The 22,855-nt window shown below is 41.9% G+C and overlaps 1 protein-coding gene across 9 annotated transcripts in view; it reads right to left on the minus strand.

Annotated features, from left to right (window-relative positions):
- ATP9B (ATPase phospholipid transporting 9B (putative)) overlaps nucleotides 1–21,461 on the minus strand; it is a 156,123-nt gene extending 134,662 nt beyond the window's left edge. For 8 of the 9 annotated variants that reach the window (XR_011252450.1, XR_011252449.1, XM_069569205.1 and 5 more), the window contains exons 1-2: nucleotides 21,190–21,461; nucleotides 6,371–6,544 (exon numbers count right to left, since the gene is read on the minus strand). Coding sequence is in view for 6 of the 9 variants with exons in the window: in XM_069569205.1 (XP_069425306.1) it covers nucleotides 6,371–6,544; nucleotides 21,190–21,311 (296 nt within the window). In the remaining 3 variants the exon portion in view is untranslated. The remainder of the gene's footprint in view (nucleotides 1–6,370; nucleotides 6,545–21,189) is intronic. The other variant, XM_069569208.1, reaches the window with a different exon arrangement.
- Between the last annotated feature and the right edge of the window lie 1,394 nt (nucleotides 21,462–22,855).

Consider the following 22,855-nt stretch of genomic DNA (forward strand, 5'->3'; position numbering starts at 1 on the left):
AGAGCCAGACATCTAGGAATGTGAAATCAAGCTGGCCTTAGGAAGCATCACTAAGAACAAAGCTAGTGGAGGTGACAGAATTCCAGTTGAGCTATTTCAAATCCTGAAAGATGATGCTGTGTAAGTGCTGCACTCAATATGCCAGCACATTTGGAAAACTCAGCAGTGGCCACAGGACCGGAAAAGGTCAGATTTCATTCCAATCCCAAAGAAAGGCAATCCCAAAGAACGTTCAAACTACCGCACAATTGCACTCATCTCACACGCTAGTAAAGTAATGCTCAAAATTCTCCAAGCCAGGCTTTAGCAATACGTGAACCATGAACTTCCAGATGTTCAAGCTGGTTTTAGCAAAGGCTGAGGAACCGAGATCAAATTGCCAACACCCGTTGGATCATGGAAAAAGCAAGAGAGTTCCAGAAAAACATCTATTTCTGCTTTACTGACTATGCCAAAGCCTTTGACTGTGTGGATCACAATCAACTGTGGAAAATTCTGAAAGAGATGGAAATCCCAGACCACCTAACCTGCCTCTTGAGAAACCTATATGCAGTCCAGGAAGCAACAGTTAGAACTGGACATGGGACAACAGACTGGTTCTAAATAGGAAAAGGAGTATGTCAGGGCTGTATATTGTCATCCTGATTATTTAACTTATATGCAGAGTACATCATGAGAAATGCTGGGCTGGATGAAGCACAAGCTGAAACCAAGATTGCCAGGAGAAATATTAATAACTTCAGATATGCAGATAACACCACTCTTATGGCAGAAAGCGAAGAAGAACTAAAGAGCCTCTTGAAAACTGAAAGAGGAGAGTGAAAAGGTTGGCTTAAAGCTCAACATTCAAAAAACTAAGATCATGGCATCTGGTCCCATCACTTCATGACAAATATATTTAACAGTGGAAACAGTGAGAGACTTTATATTCTGGGCTCCAAAATCACTGCAGATGGTGATTGCAGCCATGAAATTAAAAGAGACCTACTCCTTGGAAGAAAAGTTATGACCAACCTAGACAGTATATTAAAAAGCAGAGACATTACTTTGGCAACAAAGATCCGTCTAGTCAAGACTATGGTTTTTCAAATAGTCACATATGGGTGTGAGAGTTGGACTATAACGAAAGCTGAGTGCTGAAGAATTGATGCTTTTGAACTGTGGTGTTGGAGAAGACTCTTGAGAGTCCCTTGGACAGTAAGGAGATTCAACCAGTCCATCCTAGAGGAAATCAGTCCTGAATATTCATTGGAAGGACTGATGCTAAAGCTGAAACTCCAATATTTTGGCCACCTCATGCAAAGAACTGACTCTTCTGAAAAGACCCTAATACTGAGAAAGACTGAGAGTGGGAGGAGAAGGGGATGACAGAGGCTGAGATGGTTGGATGGCATCACTGACTCAATGGACATGAGTTTGAGTAAACTGCAGGAGCTGGTGATGGACAGGGAGGCCTGGTGTGCTGCAGTCCATAGGGTCACAAAGAGTCGGACGTGACTGAACTGAACTGATGAAGTCCAGTGGCGTCGCCAAGATTAAATAAGTGGACAAAAGCCTGGGGCACTACCAGAACTGCCACTGGATTATGCAGACAGAAGACAGCGAGAGAGACAGGTGCTACCAAGTAAAGAAAATACTTGTAATCAGAAAGTACATGTAAGTCTTAGGGAGTTGTAGAGCTAAGGCAGAAAGTAAACATGAGCAATATTTGAAGGCAAAGAAACAAGAGTAAAATACACTGATAAATACTGGTGAGTGAGAAGGAGCAGCAGAGAGCTGCCCCTGGAACAAGCCAGGAGCCTGCACCCAGAACAAGGGCAGGGGTCCAGAAGGCGGTTTCAATGACTCATCACTCTGAAGGCACTTTCCTATTTATATGCAAATTGAAAGTAATTTCAGTAATGCACAAAGTATCCTTTTTACTTAAAAACATTTTAGGATTAGTAACTTTTCACAGATGCCTCTACAATCAAAGTAGTACTCCAATATTAAATAAAGCATCTACATACCAAGATCCTGTCTTCTAAAATTTTAAGTGACCATAATTAGGCAACTTCCAATATTTAGAGCTTCCTGAATAAACAAATAAATATTCCATCCATCAAGTATCTTCAGTCACCAAGCCAGAAGCAACCAGGCGCTCGCGTTCTCCTGAAAGTTCTGCATTTTCCCACGCTCTGCACTCCAAATGTGCTGCAGGTTAACTGAGAGGGTAGAGGCCACTGAGATCCAGGAATAATCCCAGCATTTGATACAGGCCCCTTCATATGGAAATGCTACTCAGGGTCTCCACTTTCATGGGACAAAGTGATGTCTTATAGGGAGTGAAATGTAAATCTCCTGAGAAAGACATTACTGCTCCACTTCCACCCCCAGAGCTACATATCTGAGTGCATCACAGTGACTCACGTGGAGGACACTCAAACATTTAGAAGACAGATCACAGAAAAATCTTTTCAGAATTAAATTTGTCAGAGTTGGAATTTTTGCCAAATAATAAAAATGAGAAGGCAGATCTTAAGCCATGAAGAAATGAAAGCCGACTTAATCCCTGAAGAAGAACAATTTTAAAGTAAGCCTTACTACTCACAGAATCTACAAGTAAAAATACACAGAAATATCCAGAGCTCACTAGTATTATTTGCTACCTTTACTACAATATTCACTAACATTTTCTTCTGCAATTAAACTACTTTTACACAACTTCTACTTTTTGACCCACCACTTAATAATTTTAATAACACAATTTTATAATGTCTTGTCATTGTGTTAGTCACTCAGTTGTGTCCAACTCTTTGCGACCCATGGACTGTAGCCTGCCAGGCTCCTCTATCCATGGAATTCCCCAGGCAAGAATATTGGAGTGGGTAGCCATTCCTTCTCCAGGGGATCTTTCCAAGCCAGGGATCAAACCGAGGTCTCCTGCATTGCAGGTAGATTCTTTACCATCTGAGCTACCAGGGAAGCCCCAAGCATACGAGTTACAATCCGTGGTATTTAGTAAAGAAAAAGGTTAATGAATATTCAAAACTGGAAATCTATAAGAAATAAAGAAAATAAGACCAATGTAAGTTGCTAACTGTAAACTTTGTCCTGTAAGGTAGTTTCAATTTCTGTAACGATTTCCTGGTGCAGCAGGTGTCAACTGAACATGAAGTGTGGCCATGTCTCAGGTCACTCTGGTCCACATGGAGAGACACTCATGAGTAAAGCTGCCACAACGGCTCAGTCAGCTGTGCCCATTTGACCATCATTTTTTAAGATAAAGACTTTAAATACATGTCAAGTGTATGTTACTCAGCTGTTTTAACTTCCCCAAAACATGGGTATTTTTGCTACTAACATCTGTATTTTCAAATATATCTTCAGTAAGAAAAGGAATACTACAAATGAAATCCAAAATTTGCCTATGTTCAATTTGGTAAAAACAAAACCCTGTAAGAGACCAAAAATAACTCAACAGTATATTCACTGTTGTTAATGCTCACAATTCCTGGCAAATATCTGCCCCGGACAGGCAAGTCGCCACTCCTGCAGCACGGGCCGCCTTCGTGGAGCCCACACTGCAGACACGAGGCCACATTCTATCCTCACAGCTTCCTGCGTCCATGCCTGCCCCCATGCCCTCGGTCTTCACCCAGGGAAACACTTTCATGCTCTGGTAGACATCATCAGTAATCAACAAAGGAAGATCAATAATCATGCATTTGTGGAAACACTGACACCCAGGGATCCTCCACACACAACAGGCACTCATTTCCCCTGTAGGATTCCCTTGGGAGGTGTTCTCTACTGGAAGATGGCAAACCAGGACCTACTACACGGAGACCACAGGCCCTGTCCTGGCACCATTCCCAGTCCAGGAGCAAAGAGGAGGAAGAGCCTTGGCTAGTCAAGCCAGACTCTTCTTCCACCCCTAGCTTTCCCCTTAGCTCTCACGACAAGGACTCTTCCAGCTCGTGGCTTCAACCACGGGGAGAACGCACACCTCAGACGGCACCAGGGGCTTGAGTCCGACTCCTTTCTCCACCCCACACTAATGAGGAACACATGCCACACCATCAGACAGTCCCACCCAAACCCATCCACCGCAGCTGTCCCCCGTAACCACCACCTCGCTTCCACAGCTGGTGGTGTAATGGCCAAGCCTCTCCCTGATGGACAAACAGTAATAAAATTATGCTAGGTCTGATACAAATGCATGATTATTGATCTTCCTTTGTTGATTACTGATGACCTCTACCAAAGCATAACCAACTTTCTCTTATTTTTAGTCCTCATCCGTATCCCAGACACCTTCTAACTTAAATGAACTAATGGTCCCAATCAAGGATAAAAGTCATCTTCTCCAACATGATTTCACTGTTCCTCCCTTATTTTTTCTGCCACCCAAAAAAAGGAGTATAAGCCTTCCCCCACTCCCTTCCCCGTCATAGGCCTATGCCACACGCCTACTGATGCTTTTCAGAAAGTCATCGTTGAGGGGCTTCCACTATCACAATAATAACAACAACGCTCAACTTCTATCTCCAGACCCTGATTCTGGGTCTGACACATCTTAGACCAATCCAGTTCAAAACAGATTTATAAAAGGTACCACAGGTACCTCACACTAGTGAGAAGGGCCATCATTAAAAAGTCTACAAATAATAAATGCTGGAGGGGGTGTGGAGAAAAAGGAACCTACACTACTGGGAGGAACGTAAACCGGTTCATCCACTAGGGAGAAGAGCAGACTGAAAGTCGCTCGGTCGTGGCTGACTCTATGACCCCATGGACTGTGGCCCACCAGGCTCCTCTGTCCAAGGAATTCTCCAGGCAAGAGTACTGGAGTGGACTGCCATTCCCTTCTTCAGGGGATCTTTCCAACCCAGGGACCATGCCCAGGTATCCTGCACCGCAGACAGATTCTTCACTGTCTGAGCCACTAGAGATGCTCAGGGAGAACAGTATGGAAGTTCCTTAAAAACTACTGTCACCGTATGATCCAGCAGTCTCATTCCTGGGCATAAATCTGGAGAAAACGCTTTAATTTGGAAAGATACATGCACACCAATGTTCACTGCAGCACTGTTTACAATAGCAAAGACACGGAAGCAACCAAAGTGTCCGCCAACAGAGGCATGGCTAAAGATGTGGGACATATATACGATGGAATATTACTCAGCCGTAAAACAGAATGAAATAATGCCATCTGTAGCAACATGAATGGACCTAGAGATCATCATACTAAGTGAAGTCAGTCAGAGAAAGACAAATGCCATGTGACAGTGCTTCTATGCAAAGCTAAACAATGATGCAAATGAACTCATTTACAAAACGGAGTCAGAGATATAGAAGACAAACTTAAGGTTGCCACAGAGGACAGCAAGGGGTGGTGAGGAAGGGGGCAAAATTAGGGGTTTGGGATAAACATATACATACTACTATATATAAAACAGATAAACAACAAGGATACAACACAGGGAACTATATTATACCTTATAGTAACCTGTAATAGAAAACATCTGAAAAAAAACATGTTTAACTGAAAAAAACAAAAATACTAACAAGGAAGTATACAGGAAGATGTGTGTAGCTGCGTGCAAATACTAGGCTATTTTATGTAGGAGACTTGCGCATCCATTGACTGGTAACTGCAGGGCTCCTAGGGAGCTTCCCTGGAGGCTCAGACCGTAAACACAACACAGGAGACCTGGGTTTGACCCCTGGGTCAGGAAGATCCCCTGAAGAAGGGTATGGCTATCCACTCCAGTAGTCTTCCCTGGAAAATCCCATGGGCGGAGGAGCCTGGTAGGCTACAGACCAGGGTTGCAAAGAGTTGGACACCTGTGAGTGATTATCACTCTCACTTTTTAGGGGTCCTAGAACTAATCCTCCACAGAGGCCAAGGGGTACATATAAAATAATAGATGGAAAAGAAAGGAACATAATGTATAAGTATCAATTTACAAATATCAGTACAGTGAAAAAATCAATTTTACCATGTATTAATTACAGGGTCACTAACTGTCTCCATCTTTTAAAGTGTTAGTCACTCAGTCATGTCCAACATTTCATGATCCCATGCACTGGGGCTTGCCAGGCTCCTCTATCCATGGAATCCTCCAGGCAAGAATACTGGAGTGGGTTGCCATTTCCTTCTCCAGGGTTTAAACATTAAATCATCTGACAAGAAAAGTGAATTTGGCTTCCTGTCCCTTTTGGATTAGCACTGTTTGGTTTTGACTAAGGTTATTTACACTCTCCAGGATATCATTTAGAGTGGCTTCTTTAGTTTGATACGGAAACAAATGTGCTGAGAAGCTAAGCTTATAAATAACAATGTAGCCTCGCTGAGGAGGAGGTTAGGCAGTGAAGGGAGACAAACCTGGTACAGAGGAACTTCCATCCCCCACAGACAAACCACTCCAGGCCTCTCTTTCTTCGCGTGATCCTAGCTCGTGGTAAAGTGTGGTAATCACTTTCGTCGTTCTCAAAGCCCTCTTCAGACATCATTAGTGGCATTTCATCCAAGTGGGCAGACTCATCCTCCAGCTGGTACCTGGAGAGAGGAAAGACCAGAGCACTGAGGTGGGGCAAGCTGTCTCTGTCTACGGTAAGGGTTTCACTCAGGGTAAGAGCTGGCCCAGTTCTACTAATCACACTTTTCTTTTCTCCTCATACTAAGCTAACTTTCTCATACTAAGCTACATGAACCAAGAACTTCCCGATGTACAAGCTGGATTTAGATAGAAAAGGCAGAGGAACCAGAGGTCAAATTGCCAACATCTGCTGGATCACAGAAAAAGCAAGGGAACTCCAAAAAAACATCTACTTTTGCTTCATTGACTACACTGAAGCCTTTGACTGTGTGAACACAAACTGTGGAAAAATTCTGAAAAGAGATGGGACTACCAGACCACCTTACCTGTCTCCTGTGAAACCTATATGCAGGACAAGAAGCAACAGTTAGAACCAGACATGAAACAATGGACTGGTTCAAAACTGGGAAAGGAGTATGTCAAGGCTATATACTGTCACCCTGCTTATTTAACTTATATGCTGAGTACATCATGCAAAATGCCAGGCTGGATGACTCACAAGCTGGAATCAAGATTTCCAAGGGAAATATCACATGACTTAGTAACTGAACAACAAAAATGGTTAAGTTGTAACTCATATTACCTGTCTCTTGTTGTTTAGTCACTAAGTTATGTCTAATTCTTTGTGACCCCATGGACTGCAGCACACCAGGCTTCCCTGCCCTTCACCATCTCCCAGAGCTTGCTCAAACTCATGTCCACTGAGTTGATGATGCCATCAAACCATCTCACTCTATGTTGTCCCCTTCTCCTGCCCTCAATCTTTTCCAGCATCAGGGTCTTTTCCAAAGAGTCAGCTCTTTGCATCAGGTGGCCAAAGTACTGGCGCTTCAATTTCAGCATCAGCCCTTCCAATGAATATTCAAGGTTGATTTCCTTCAGGATTGACTGGTTGGATCACCTTGCTGTCCAAGGACTCTCAAGAGTCACCTCCAACACCACAGTTTGAAAGCATCAATTCTTTGGCACGCAGCCTTCTTTACAGTCCAACACTTTCATCCATACATGACTACTGGAAAAACCATAGTTTTCAGTAGATGGACCTTGGTTGGCAAAGTGATGTCTCTGCTTTTTAATACGCTGTCTAGGTTTGTCACAGCTTTTCTTCCAAGGAGTGTCTTTTAATTTCATGACTGCAGTCACCATCCACAGTGATTTTGGAGCCCAAGAAAATAAAATCTATTACTGTTTCCCCAACTATTTCCCATAAAGTGATGGGACTGAATGCCATGATCTTAGTTTTTGAATGCCGACTTTTAAGCCAGCTTTTTCACTCTCCTCTTTCACCCCCATCAAGAGGCTCTTTAGTTCCTCTTTGCTTTCTGCCACTAGAGTGGTATCATCAGCCTATGTGAGGTTGTTGATACTTCTCCCAGCAATCTTGATTCCAGCTTGTGATCATTCAGCCCAGCGTTTCTCATGAAGTATTCCACATATAAGTTAAATAAGCAGGATGACAATAAATAGCCTTGACGTACTCCTTCTCCAATTTTGAACCAGTCTGTTGTTGCATGTTTGGTTCTAACTGTTGTTTCTTGTCCTGCACACAGGTTTTTCAGGAAACAGGTCAGGTGGTCTGGTATTCCCTTCTCTTTAAGAATTTTTCCAGTTTGTTGTGTCCACACAGTCAAAGGCTTCAGAACAGTCAATGAAACAATAGTATAATAAAAAAATTTTTTCTATAGTTATTGTTGATAACACCCTGCTCCCTGGCAGCCAAGAAACCACTAGCAGATGGATATTCCCTCATCACTACCCCTGGCCAGCCAAGCTAATTCCTACAATGCAGTCTTGCCTGAACTTACCATGAGGCCCTTTCCCCTCATCGTCCTGTTGGCTGCCACAGAGAGAGTCTGACCCTGACACACAGGGCAAATTCACTCAAGAGAGTGAATATGGGGAGTGGGCTGCTCAACTAGACAGCCAGAATATTGGGGAAAGAACCCCCAAAGGCCTCTTAAGACTAGAAGCTCAGGGAAACGGATGGCTGATGTTTACTGAGTCCTTACTATAGCCAGGTACAATGTAGGTCTGTAATCTGCATCATCAAAGAAGAACATCTTAAAAGAAACAAGCAACTAGGGGGAATAAATGCAGCCTATACCAGAAAAATGATGCTATATAGGCAGTTCTCTCAAATCGATAAAAAAGCAAATGCCTCGAACGACAGATGAGCAAAGACAATTAACACAGAAAAAAAAAACCAACTAAGAAAATCACGTTCCACCACATTAGGAACTCCAACTCTTTCAACACCCACTTGAGTGCCCACTACGTGCTAGCAATGTCCCCGCTCGTACATAAGCAAAGAGGCAACAAAGCTCCTGCGATACACAGCTCAGGGACTCACAGGACACTCAATGGAAAAAGTGCTAGGAAGACAATAAAGGAAGTCATAGGACTGGAAGCGACAGGAAGGGTCTTCCTGGATCATCAAGGAAGCTGAGTCTCAACAAGTGACACCTGGATGAAAAGCAGCCAACCACACGAAGGTCTAGGAAGGCAGAGAAGGGGCTGTGGAGCTTGGAGGAACTGCAAGAGGGGGACAGAGCCAGAGTGGCTGGAGTGAGCGAGCCTCACGGTCTGGGAAACCGAAATGAAGCGCTCAGTGAGCAGAGGAAGACAATGAAAGGTTTTAAGCCTGGGAATAATTTTCATTTTCAAAAAGGACTCTTAAAACATACAAATTAAAATAACTGAAAAAAATTAATTCTTAACATTTGGCATAGCCGACAGTCTTGGATAACCAGGCACTCTTAACTGCTGTAAGAAAGTGAACAACTTTTTGGGAGAATAATTTGTGAAGATGCATCGAAAGCCTTTTTTTTTTTTTGTAATGTAATTTAACTTTAACCACAGCTTCTAATTATCTCATGAAAATTAAAAATATATGTAAGATATATCTACAAAGACAATGATCACCATGTTATGCTAGTCACCCAAAAAGCATGGAAAAGCTTCATATCAACAATTAGAGTTGCTTAATTCATGACGGAATACTGTATCATTACTAAAACCGAGAAGGCAGAAGACCTCTGCTTAAAGCAAATGTCTGGAGAAGCAGCAGTCACTACTGCACCCGTCTCGAACACTTCACTCCCCTAATCAAAGGGATACTTGTCTTCATCTCTCATCGAATCTACAAACAACTCCAATTACTCTCAATTCCACCATGGAACATCCTTAAAGCAAGCCACCTATCACTTTAGATGGTTTAGACAAAAAGTACAAAATCTGAAACAATTAATATTTTTCCTCTCAAAAATTCCTTTTTCTTCTGTGTAAAAGCACCTCTTTTAAAAGTCAACCAGAAAATGGATATTTATAGAAAATGCAATTAAAATTCAAACCACCACTTACAGATATTATAACTAGTATACAAAATGAAATTTTTAGTCTTTTTCATTAAATTCTTTTAGTGATTGTGCTGCATTTTAGCAAAAGTCACAATCTTATCATGTTTAATGCTAGAAAAGCAGTACAATGAGAGTCTGAAAGATAATGAATATAAGCAACATCAGGTTTAGTAACCTCAACTTCAGAAAGGGAGCCTTTGAACTGGCAAGCAATTTATTCCATTTCCAAAGCAATTTTCCTATTGTATTGAAAATTTTACCTCAGTATTTAAAAACAATAAGATGATGAATAATGGATTTTTTCAGAGACAAGACAAGCAGAGAATCTTAAGTGTCTTTGTTGCCTGGTGTCATACACACTTAATTGGTTTGTCACTCAAGAAAAATCAACGTTTCCAGCAATTAAGTATAATTCTGGAAACATATTTTTTTTAAATGAGTAAAAACAATGTGAACAAAGACGACAGAATGGATGATACCGAACCCAAGAGTACCACCATGCTAAGAACTAACGACAGCTCTCTTCACCACTGCCCAAGGTTTAAAAAAACTAGGAACTTTCAACAAAACATTCAAGTACTGGAAGGCACATAATTTACATGTATCCAAGTAAAAGTAGGTCAGTACAATAACTATCTTAAACTCACATTTTTATCTTAAGTATCCAACAGCTTTATTGTTTCCATTTTGATGAGAAACATTTCTGAGAAGTCAACTGATACTAAAGGGAGGAAAACACTTAAAATATGCCTACTGCTTAAACCTTCTTTAAGAAAAATAGACACTCCCTTTCTGCCTACATGTTAATAAAGAAAAACAAGGCAATGAAATACTATTAAAAAATGTATATTTTCTTCATCAAATACAGCTTCCAAGTTCAACTGTGTTGCGATAAGTCATTCAGTTCAGTTCAGTTCAGTTGCTCAGTCGTGTCTTTGCGACCCCATGAAGTGCAGCACGTCAGGCCTCCCTGTCCATCACCAACTCCCAGAATTCACTCAAACTGACGTCCATTGAGGCGGTGATGCCATCCAGCCATCTCATCCTCTGTCGTCCCCTTCTCCTCCTGCCCCCAATCCCTCCCAGCATCAGTCTTTTCCAGTGAGTCAGCTCTTCGCATGAGGTGGCCAAAGTGCTGGAGCTTCAGCTTTAGCATCATTCCCTCCAAAGAACACCCAGGACTGATCTCCTTTAGAATGGACTGGTTGGATCTCCTTGCAGTCCAAGGGACTCTCAAGAGTCTTCTCCAACACCACAGTTCAAAAGCATCAATTCTTCGGGCTCAGCTTTCTTCACAGTCCAACTCTCACATCCATACATGACTACTGGAAAAACCATAGCCTTGACTAGACGGACCTTTGTTGGCAAAGTAATATCTCTGCTTTTCAATATGCTATCTAGGTTGGTCATAACTTTTCTTCCAAGGAGTAAGCGTCTATTAATTTCATGGCTGCAGTCACCATTTGCAGTGATTCTGGAGCCCCAAAAAATAAAGTCTGACACTGTTTCCACTGTTTCCCCATCTATTTCCCATGGAGTGATGGGACCAGATGCCATGATCTTAGTTTTCTGAATGTTGAGCTTTAAGCCAACTTTTTCACTCTCCTCTTTCACTTTCATCAAGAAGCTCTTTAGTTCCTGTTCACTTTCTGCCATAAGGGTGGTGTCATCTGCATATCTGAGGTTATTGATATTTCTCCCAGCAGTCTTGATTCCAGCTTGTGCTTCTTCCAGCCCAGCGTTTCTCATGATGTACTCTGCATATAAGTTAAATAAGCAGGGTGACAATATACAGCCTTGATGTACTCCTTGAGTCATTAATAAGCAGCAGAACTGTATGAACTAGTGAGAAATTAGAATTCCTTCCCTCCTACAGCAGCAGAAAACAGGGGAATAGTTTTACAAACAAAAAAAGTAAAGGACCAGTGCTGGAGCAGCATGCCTTGACATGAGGAGCGAAAACAAGCAACAAGGACAAGAGTCAGGCTTTACTGACCTACTGATTCCTCTTATAGAATGTTCTATAAAAACTGAACACCGATTTCTTGAATAAGAAATTACACCAACACTATACATATATTGAGACAAACTTCTGAATTAGTTAATGGTGCCTGCATGCTAGGTCACTTCAGTCATGTAACTCTTTGGGGCCCCCCATAGCCCATCAGGCTCCTTGGTCTATGGGAATCTCCAGACAAGAATACTGGGTTGGGTTGCCATTTCCTTCCTTCCTGACCCAGGGATCGAACCCACGTCTCTTGTCTCCTGCGTTGGCAGGCAAATTCTTTACCACTAGCCTCCAGAGTTAATGGTACAATATCTAATGTATGTAAATGCCAATCCAGATATTTACAGACAAGCAGGCCAGTTAAGCTAAGGACACATACTCCAGCTTCCCAAAAGGTGCTATTCCAATCACCAACTCTATCTTCATGCAAACTGTCAGTTTAGAAAGTTAAGCAAAACATTTCTATTCTGTTAAGTATACAGAATTTTATAAACTTGCATAAAATAGTTCTTTTAAAGGAAATGCTATGTATTATAAAAATATGTCTCTGATTTCAAGGAATCCTGGACCTGGGTACTTTGATAAACGCTATCTTAAGAATCATTCTGTACTTTAAAAAAAGATTTTAATTACAGACCATCACAGAAAAGGAAAACAGTAAAATATCTATTATCATAATAATTGTAAAATTTTTTAGATTCAGAGAAAAATGTGTGTAGACACTCAATGAGAAAACACTAAAAAGAAAAAAACCCAAAAAACCTGTTTCCTCTACCAAGAAACACACTAATATTTTAAAGATAATCAGACAATAGCCATCTGTTCTCAGCATGAGTCTCTTTTTAAAAGAGACTGATAAAACAGAAGACTTAAATAAGGTGTGTGTGTGTGTTAGTTGCTTCGTCGTGTCCGACTATTTGCAACCCCATAGACTGTAGCCCACCAGGCCCCTCCGTCCATGGGATTCTCCAGGCAAGAACACTGGAGTGGGTTGCCATTTTCTTCTCCAAAAGGAACTACAGAAAGAAAGAAAGTGAAGTCGCTCAGTTGTGTCCGACTCTTTGCGATCCCATGGACTGTAGCCTATCAGGCCCCTCCATCCGTGGAATTTTCCAGGTAAGAGTACTGGAGTGGGCTGCGATTTCCTTCTCAATTAAGTAAGATCCACAGCCTTATAGCACAAGACCAAAATGTCCAAGATACAATGAAAAATCACTCATACCAAAACCCAATAAACCTCAACCTGAATGAGAAGAGACTCAAGAGATACTAACATGAAAAAGATTCAGATGCTGAAATTATCTAACAGGAGTTGTAAAACATTCATCATTAAAGTGTTTCAGTGGGCAATACAAACATGCTTGAAACATGAGAAAAAATTAGAAAAACTAAGCAAAGAAACAGCTAATATGAATTAGAATCAACTGGAAATTTTGAAACTAGAAAAAAAAAATAAGACTTATAAACTGAATGGACAAGCTCAGCAGCAGAATGAAGGAAACAGAGAAAAAAATCAATGAGCTTGAAGATGGAACAACAGAAATCCCCCTATCTCAACAGAAAGTGAACAGAACTTATGACCAAGTGGGACTAAAAGAAAAGCTCTCACAAGATGTCACTAGAGTATCAGCAGAAGAGATGAAAGACTGTCCAAATATAAGTATTCAAATAAATAAATGCTGAAAACTTCTGACAAAAGATTCAAGAAACTAAGTGAAACAGTATAAACTCAATCTATGCTAAGGCCCATAAAAATCAAACTACTGAAAACCAAAGACAAAGCTTGAAATTAGTGAGAAATACCGTACCTACAATGGAAATCATTCCAATGACCTCAGATTCCTCATCAAAAATCATGGAACCCAGAAAGAAGTGACATAACATTTTTCAAGTGCTGAGAGAACTGTCAACCTGAAACTGCATATATGATGAAAATATCCTTACAGAATGAAGGGGAAATAAGACATCCTCAGATGAAGAAAAACTAAGAGATTTATTTTTGGCAGACCCTTCCTCAAAGTATAGCCAAGGAAATCTTAAAACAGAACAGAAACAAGAAAATAGTTTTGGTATACCAGGAAATAAGAGAAGAACAGAAGTTGCAAAAATATGAATCATTACAATAAGCTGTCCTTCTCCTCTTATGTTTTCTAAATTATGTTTGAGAGACAAAGCAAAACTTCTAACATTGATGAGCAGTTCTAACTATAAGGGAAATATGTAACTACTTTCATATATGTAAAACTTACATATGATTTTACAAGACACAAGCATACCTCAGAGATACTGTAGGTTCAGTTCCAGACCACTGGAATAAAGCAAATATGGTAACAAAGTGAGTCAAATAAGTTTTTTGGTTTTCTGGTACATATAAAAGTTATGTTCACAATGTACTGAAGTCTACCAAATATGCAATAGCATTATGTATTAAAAAAAGTACATGCCTTAACTAAAAAATACTTTATTGATTAAAAATGCTAACCATCAACTGACAATGCAGGGTTGCCACAAACCTTCAATTCGTAAAAAAAAAAACAAACACACAATTCTGCAAAGCACAATAAAACAAGGTATGCCCATAATTACATTACCAGTGGTGGGAATCAAAGGATGTAAGGTGAGAATTGCACACTTCACTCAACTTGATGAAATGTCAACAGGAGTATATATACTGTGATGAGTTATACTGTGTAATACAACATGTAGAACCACTGCTACATAGTGTTTATACAAAGAGACCCAATGTAAACACCACAAGTAAACCAAAATGGAATTCTAAAAAATGCTCAAGTGACTGTTAAAAAAGGCAGGAAAAAGAAAAGAGAGAAAGAAAAGACAGAAAACAGAAAGTAAAATGGTAGGTGCAAGTCCTAACTAATCAGTCACTACACTGAATGTAAATGTTCTAAATGCATCAGCTCAAGGACACACAATGGCAGAGTGGATAAAAAGTATAACCAACCACATTATCAACGAAGAGAAACTCACTTTACTAAAAGCAAGTTGAAAGTAAAAGGATGGAAAATTATGTGCCAGGCAAACATCAATCCAAAGAAAGCAGGAGTGGCTATAATAATGTCAGTTAAAGCAAACATCACAGCAAAAAAAATTACTAGCGACAGACAGGGAAATTTCATAATAATACAAATGTCAGTCCATCAAGAATATAAGCAATCCCAACATGAATGTACCAAAAATAGACCTGCAAAATATGTGAAGCAAAAACTGATAAAACTACAGAGAGTAACAGACAAATCCATGATTTCAGTTAAGAGACCAACTATCCACCTTCAACAACCAGGCGGTAAACCAGCAAGGAGAAAAGAACTCAACACCATTAACTGCTGCTGTTGCTGCTGCTAAGTCGCTTCAGTCGTGTCCGACTCTGTGCGACTCCATAGACAGCAGCCCGCCAGGCTCCCCGGTCCCTGGGATTCTCCAGGCAAGAACGCTGGAGTGGGTTGCCATTTCCTCCTCCAATGCATGAAAGTGAAGTCGGTCAGTAAGTGTCCGACTCTTCACGACCCCATGGACTGCAGCCTACCAGGCTCCTCCATCCATGGGATTTTCCAGGCAAGAGTACTGGAGTGGGGTGCCATTGCCTTCTCCGACACCATTAACTAACAGGATCTAATTGCATTTCAGAACATTTCACCCAACAACAGCACAAAGTACTTTCTTTTCAAGAGCCCCAGGATTTCTACTGATATAGATCATATCCTCAGTCACTGCACCAAATTTAGAATAATTGAAATCATACAAATTGTGTTCTTTGATTACAAAAAAATCATGCTAGAAGATAACAGTAAATTTTCCAAACTCACTTCTAAACAATCCACAGGTCAAAGAGCATGTCTCAGAGAAAATCAAAACACAAGAATTTGTTGGACATAGGTAAGTCAATGCCAAGAGGGAAATTTACAGCAATAAGTATTTACATTAAAAAAGAAGAAAAGTCTCTAATTAATAATCCAAGATCTCACCTTAAGAAATGAGAAGATAAAAATGAATATAATGTAAACAAATGTAGAAAAAAATAAACATCAGAAATTAATGAAGTTGGAAAAAGAAAACCAGAAAACATAAGTAGAATAAAAGATGGATCTTTGAAAAGATCAAATTTCTAGCAAGAATGAACAGCAGCAAAAAAAGTGAAGGCACAAACCACCAACATCTAAATGCAATAACAGCAAAAAGAAAATAGGGGAATACTACAAACAAGTCTATACACATATATACAGCAACTTAGCTAAAATGAACCAACTGGTCATTAGCACAAACTGTCACCATTCACCAAATATAAAGCAGATCCTTTGAATAGTTCAATAACTATTAAAGAAACTGAAAGCATGCAAAGAGTTGACTCACTGGAAAAGACACTGACACTGGGAGAGATTGGGGGCAGGGGGAGAAGGGGATGACAGAGGATGAGATGGCTGGATGGCATCACTGACTCAATGGATGTGAGTCTGAGTGAACTCCAGGAGTTGGTGATGTACAGGGAGGCCTGGCATCCTGCGATTCATGGGGTCGCAAAGAATCGGACACAACTGAGCGACTGAACTGAACTGAAAAAGAAATCTCCAGGTCCAGATGGTTTCACTGGAAAATTCTACCAAACATTTAAAGAAGTAACACCAACTTTACAAAATGTCTTCCAGAAAGGGAAAGAGAAGAAAACACTTCCCCACTCATCTCATGGGGCCAGGTATCAGGGTAAAATCTGGCCATCACTGCCACTCTACTCATGGAATTGAAAGTCTAACGAGAAGATGAGCAATTAGTCAAGTGCACTCTGTGCTGTGAGGGGAAGCAGAGTACTGTACGAGCCTGGCAGGAGCATCTTCTTCTGTTCTGGCTGGGGTTGAAACCAAGGAAGGTATTAGAAGGCCACCTGATGCAAAGAACTGACTCACTGGAAAAGACCCTAATGCTGGGAAAGATTGAAGGTGGGAGGAGAAGGGGGAGACAGAGGATGAGATGGTTGGATGGCATCACGGATGTGATGGACATGAGTTTGAGCAAACTCTGGGAGTTGGTGACGGACAGGGAAGCCTGGCATACTGCAGTCCATGGGGTTGCACCTGAGTGACTGAACTGAACTGAATTAGAAGTCAAGTCATTTCAGATGTTGACACAAGTCAGGAATACAGTCACTGTAATAATGGAGATTTGTAAATACAAGAAACAGTTAAAAGAGTACAAAGTAACTGCCGGTGGAATGAGAGGCTGGGGAGAAGGTGACTGGTAGAGAGCCACAGTGACTATCATAAGCCTTTAACTTTTTAAACTATACATAAATGTTACCATGATAAAATACAACAAAAACCAACTTCACAAAATAATACAGGAACACAACTTTTAAGTCACAATCCATTTCTGTTCCTCTTTCCTAAAAACAACTATCAATCAATACAAACCCTGAAAATAAAGCAAGAGCCAACCAGGAGAGCTCTGGAGGGTGGTGAGAATGCAGCAGTGAGAGGAAGAGAGCTGGGTGGACTGGGGATCCAGAACCAGAGGAACACAATGGGCGGACATCTTACGAGACCCCACCCAACAGAAGGACACAGGCCCAGCACGGCCTACTCCATCCTAGCAAGAAAAGGCAGCCCAGGAAGGCCATAACTCCCTTGAGAGTCCACCACCAGGAAGACAAGACTGACAAGTGGCCTTAGGAGGTAGTGTCCCACTCCACCAGCCTGAGACTCCCACATCCCACCCAGGGACACGGGAGCATCCAAGTGGCACCAGTTAGGGCCCTGCGACAACAAGCGGTTAGACACCTCGGATAGCAAGGCCTACCTTGATGTCTCCATGTCCTGTGAGCCTGAGACTCCCCTCTCTCACTGGGGATGGCAGGGGCGGGGGGCGGATGGGTGGGGTGAGGCAGGGGCAGGCAGCATCAACAAACACAGAAACAGCCAGCTCAGGAAATGGCTTCTATCCATGGCCTGAAATGCTTCTCATCTTCCTCAAGATGCCACAGCAGCCACGGGCACGAGCAAAAAGGATTCAGCCACACAGAGTCTCTTGGCCACAGTGGTGCTGAGTCTCCTCTCCCACCAAGACACACCAGGGAAGTCAGGGGGCACAGATGGAGAGGAGACAGCTACAGCCACTGTCCATCCAACACAGTCTCATCATCCATATGGGATGACACCACCACCTCTCACCAAGAGACCCTGAGCCTGGGGAAATCCCTTCTCCTCGGCAGCACAGAGAGAGACAAGTAAGAGTTCTGGTAGCACGACATAAACCAACAGACCAAAAATCAGCACAGAGGCCCTGTGAATCAAACTGTCATCGGAACTGAGGCCGACAAAGGTCGGCCAGGACCTATGTGCTAAATCTAAACAGGGTTATCATCTGCTAGAATAAAAGATATCAATATGGCCCGCATTCTCCTAATATAAAAGACAAAGAATCAAGGAAACAATCAAAAACTATCTATCATCCAAAGAACACATCATCAAAACCCTAACAATGTGAATTAGAAAAGACAACCAACTGACATCAATCCTAAGATTAACTCAGATATAGGATGGTGTAACAATTATTTCAAGCACCAAACATAAAAATGCTTCAATAATCAATTTCAAATTCTCTTCAAACAAACGGAAATTATAAAACTTAAAAATACAACATTAGAAACAAAACCTCACTGGATGGGATCTATGTGAAAGTGAAAGTCACCCAGTAGAGTGAAAATGACAGAGGACAGAATTAGGGAAATTAAGAACAAATAAATAGCATTTACACAGACTGAACATAGAGAATAGACACCGGGGGGGAAAAAGCCTAAAAGAATTATGCAAAACTAACCAAAGATCCAGCATCTGCATCACTGGAGTCCTGAAAGCGGATAAAAAAGAGGTGTGTGTGAAAGAGTACTTGAAGAAATTCTTACTAAAAACTCCCTAAATTTGGTGACACAAAACCCAACAGATTCAAGAAGCTTAGCGACTACCAAACAAGCTAAACTCAAAGAAGTCATACCAAGATACTTCATAATTAAACCTCTGAAAACTAAGGACAAACAAAAAACTTGAAAGCAGCCAAAGAAAAATGATGCATTCCCTATGGAGAACATCAATTTGAGTGACAGCGGACTTCTAATCAGAAACTATGAAAGCTGAATGGAAGTGGAACAAGAGTTTTCAGGTACTAAGATGTATCAACAAGGAATTCTCTATCCAATAAAAACTATCTTTCAGAAATAAAGGAGAAATAAAGACATCATAAGATGAAATCTTAAGACTGCCTATAGGAAGGTCCTAAAACAAAAAGAAAATTTAAAAAAAAGTGAGAAACCTGGAACAGCAGGAAGGAAGAAAAAAACGAGCAAAAATATGGGTATGTTCAATAAGCTATCCTTACCGTCACAAGTCTTAGAAACCATACTTGATAATTTAAACAAAAAGTTTAACACCATCAGATACTCAGGACATGATTTTTTGTGAAGTTAATCTGTGCTTTTATTTGCCAGTCTAATTTGACTATAGTGACCTGCAAACTTTTTTATCTAAAAAATACACTTTACATCACAATCCAACAAACACACAGGCATCCATAAGGACATGACATTTAAATTGCTGGGGGAGAAAGCGAAGTAAAGGAACCCACTCCATATAGTAAAATACTGATACCAATACACTATGGTGATACCGAGAGCAAACACTACAAAAACTATACAAAGGCCTACCCTAAAAAACACTATCACAAAAACATTTAAGCAAAAGGAAGGCAAGAGAAATATAAGAAACAGAAAAACAGTTAATAAAGTGGCACACTTAAACACTAATGTATCAATAATCACCTTGAATGGCCTAAATATACCAACCAAAAGACAGAGACTGACAGACTGAATAATGGAAAAACACGATCCAACAGCACCCCACTTCAAATTCAACAGACAGGTCGAATGCTAATACAATGCAAATATTTATCCACAAAAAGCAGAAGTGGCTACACTAGTCTACCAAAGGAGACTCCAGAGCAAAAAAAGTTACCAGAGACAACAATAAAAGAAATATCTGCCTGAAGACATAGGGATCCTAAATGTATATATACCACATTACCGAGCTTTAAAATGTATAAGGCAAAAACTGGCAGATGAGAACTTTGAGGGAAATCTATTGTGAAAGAGGTGGCACATTTTCAAAAACTATCTCCTAAAATCAACTACTTAGAAGATTACTAACACAGTTACTCTTATAGGTAACGACAGGGAAGAAAGAAGAGACCATACCTCTCCACTTCAGGGCCGAACACTAAGAATGTGCTCCTATTAACTCCTCCTGTACCCTCAACAATTCTACAAGAAAAAATATTGCCCCCATTTTACAGCAGAGGAAATTAGGGCTTACAGTTTAAGTTACCTAAGATCAAACAGCTAGTAAGTAAGTGAACCAAGATTCAATTCAGCTCTGTAACATTATAATAAGTACTCTTTTGACTATATGGCCTCTCACACAGCCCAAACCAAAAATAATTCTAAAACTTGAATCCTGAAGCAACTGGGTACTAAAATCCGTAATTTTTCTGTGTGCTAAAGGCAGATTGCTTCTACAAACCTTCAGAAATAAAAACTTAACAACTATTTCCCCTTTTTATAAGTTTCTTTTCTTAACCAGTTATCATAGGGGTAGTCTTCCCTTTGGGTAAGAAGTTAAATACGAACTAAATCCAACTAGGGTATGAGACTTCCATTTTAAATCAAAGGTCTCCACTTTTAAATTTTACCACTTTAATAACTGCTCACATGGAACAATTCAACCTTTCTGAATCTCCGTTTCCCATTGTTAAACAGCAAAAATTCTTGTCAACAAAAGGTACTTTGTAGATATACGTTTAAGTAAGAAGTGTTCTCAGGAAACAAACTGAAATGTCTTTGCGTGCTCTTCCACTTGTGAAGTGACTCCCAACAAGATCTGCACTTCTACGCCTGACTAGGAGTTGTGTCTGCCATCTTCACGATCTCCTGGAGACGCTGCAAGTTTCGGAGACTAACAACTGCGAGGCGGGCGCCGTGGGGCCCATCCTGCCTGCGCTGACAGAGGCAGCAGCCCCCGAACCCGAGACAGCCTCCTCTCTGCGCCGAGCCCGGCCGGGGCGCTCCGAAGCGGGGGACCCCTCGCAGCGCCGACGCCCTGCCCAGGTCCGGGCGCGCCTGGGCGGCCCCCGTCGGGCCGGCGAGGAAGGGCGCCGGGGCGGGAGGCTGGGGCGGCCCCGTCGTTACCTGCTGGGCCGGTCGGGCCCCGGCCCGGGCCCCGCCGCGCTGAAGTAGGCCGCGCGTTTACGGTTGGCCGCGGCCACGGCTGCCGCGCTGCGCACCGGGTACAGAGGGATCTGGTCCGCCATCGTCTGGCCGCCACCTTCCAGCCCCTCCCCGATCCCCCTCGGTTCACCGCCTTTCCCCGCCCTCTCCCCTCAGCGCCAACCCGGCTGAGGCACCGCCCGCGCGCCTGCCCCTCCACCGTGCGTCGAGGCCTGATGGCGTCACCACGCGTCGGGGCCCGATGATGACACCACCGCGAAACAGAGGCGCGGGGGCCGGAGGCTTCCGAGGCCCCGCCCCCGGCGCGGCAGGGCCCGGTGACGTCATTCTGCGGCGAGGGCGCCAAGAGGCGGGTGGCGGCGTTCAGAACCTCAACTCCGTCGGCGACCAGTGACGTCCCTGGGCGGTGAAGGCCCGAGCCGAAGCCGTGTGGTCCAAGCTAGGCGGGAAGCGGGCCTATCTTGAGCGCTCCTGGGCCGAGGCGCTGACCTGTTGGTCTGGAGTGAGGCGGATGCTGCCCGGCCGCTCTGCCCCTGCCCGAGGAGGCCTTCTTGAGAGCCAGATGGAGGGCACTGCGGGCCTTGCCGCGTGGGAACCTGGCCCACCTCCTCAGCGCCGTGCGCAACCTGCACGCCTCGCCCATGCACACCTGGTGTCGCATGAAGCTGGTGGCCAGCGCCTTTTACCATAATAGCGTGACACTCTTGAGTGTCCAGCTAGATAACCACCCTCAACAGCTGACATTGTTACACCAACCAGCTAGATAACCACTGTCAACAGCAGACATTGTTTACACCAACCCGCTAGATAATGATTTTCAACTGACATCGTTAACACCAACAAGCTGGAACCACTCTCAATAGCTGACATTGTTACTCCAGCTACATAACCACTCCCAACAACCCTAAAGGGTGTAGTTTATTGTCCTACAGGCTTTAACCACTTTTATATATAACCCAGCAATCTCACCCTAACATTCCTGTATTAAATCGCCTCTAAACACGTAGGTCCTGAGATACTCTGAGCACCTGTTAATATCTTTCACACCATATCTTCCCTCTTAATTACTTGCATAAAAATTTTGTCACAGCTTCGTTATATATCTTCATGAAAGTTGTTTTACCTCTCAAAAATTATAATTTAGCAAAAAGGCAAATTTTCAAATATTGAAGAGCTTCCTTATGTATTTTTAAAAGTGCATGACAGGTTGTTAAATGGTGGAATTTAAATGCCATTCCATGCATTTGAAAGAGTGATGTGACAGTTCTGTTTTTAAATGTAAACACTTACTTAAATGCCAAAGATGCATCATTTGTAACTATCTACACTTTACAATAAAAACTGCTGTCAACACAAAGTGTGTGAATGAATACATTTCCAAAATTATTTTAGGGAGTCAATGAGCAAAAAAGAACTTTTAAGATTGTGCCTGGCAGGCTACAGTCCACCGGGCTGCAAAAGAGTTGGACACAACTTAGCAACTCAAGAACAACAAATTGTAATAAGCAGTTAAAAAACTACCACCAAAAAATGAATCTTGTAAAAATCCATGTTTATATCTTTTATAGGACAATTTTAACATTTATGATTTCCTACTGATGCTTTCTTTGCTTTGCTCTCATGGAAC

This window comes from Ovis canadensis, chromosome 23 (assembly GCF_042477335.2).
Source record: "Ovis canadensis isolate MfBH-ARS-UI-01 breed Bighorn chromosome 23, ARS-UI_OviCan_v2, whole genome shotgun sequence".
NCBI classification, from domain to species: Eukaryota; Metazoa; Chordata; class Mammalia; order Artiodactyla; family Bovidae; genus Ovis; species Ovis canadensis.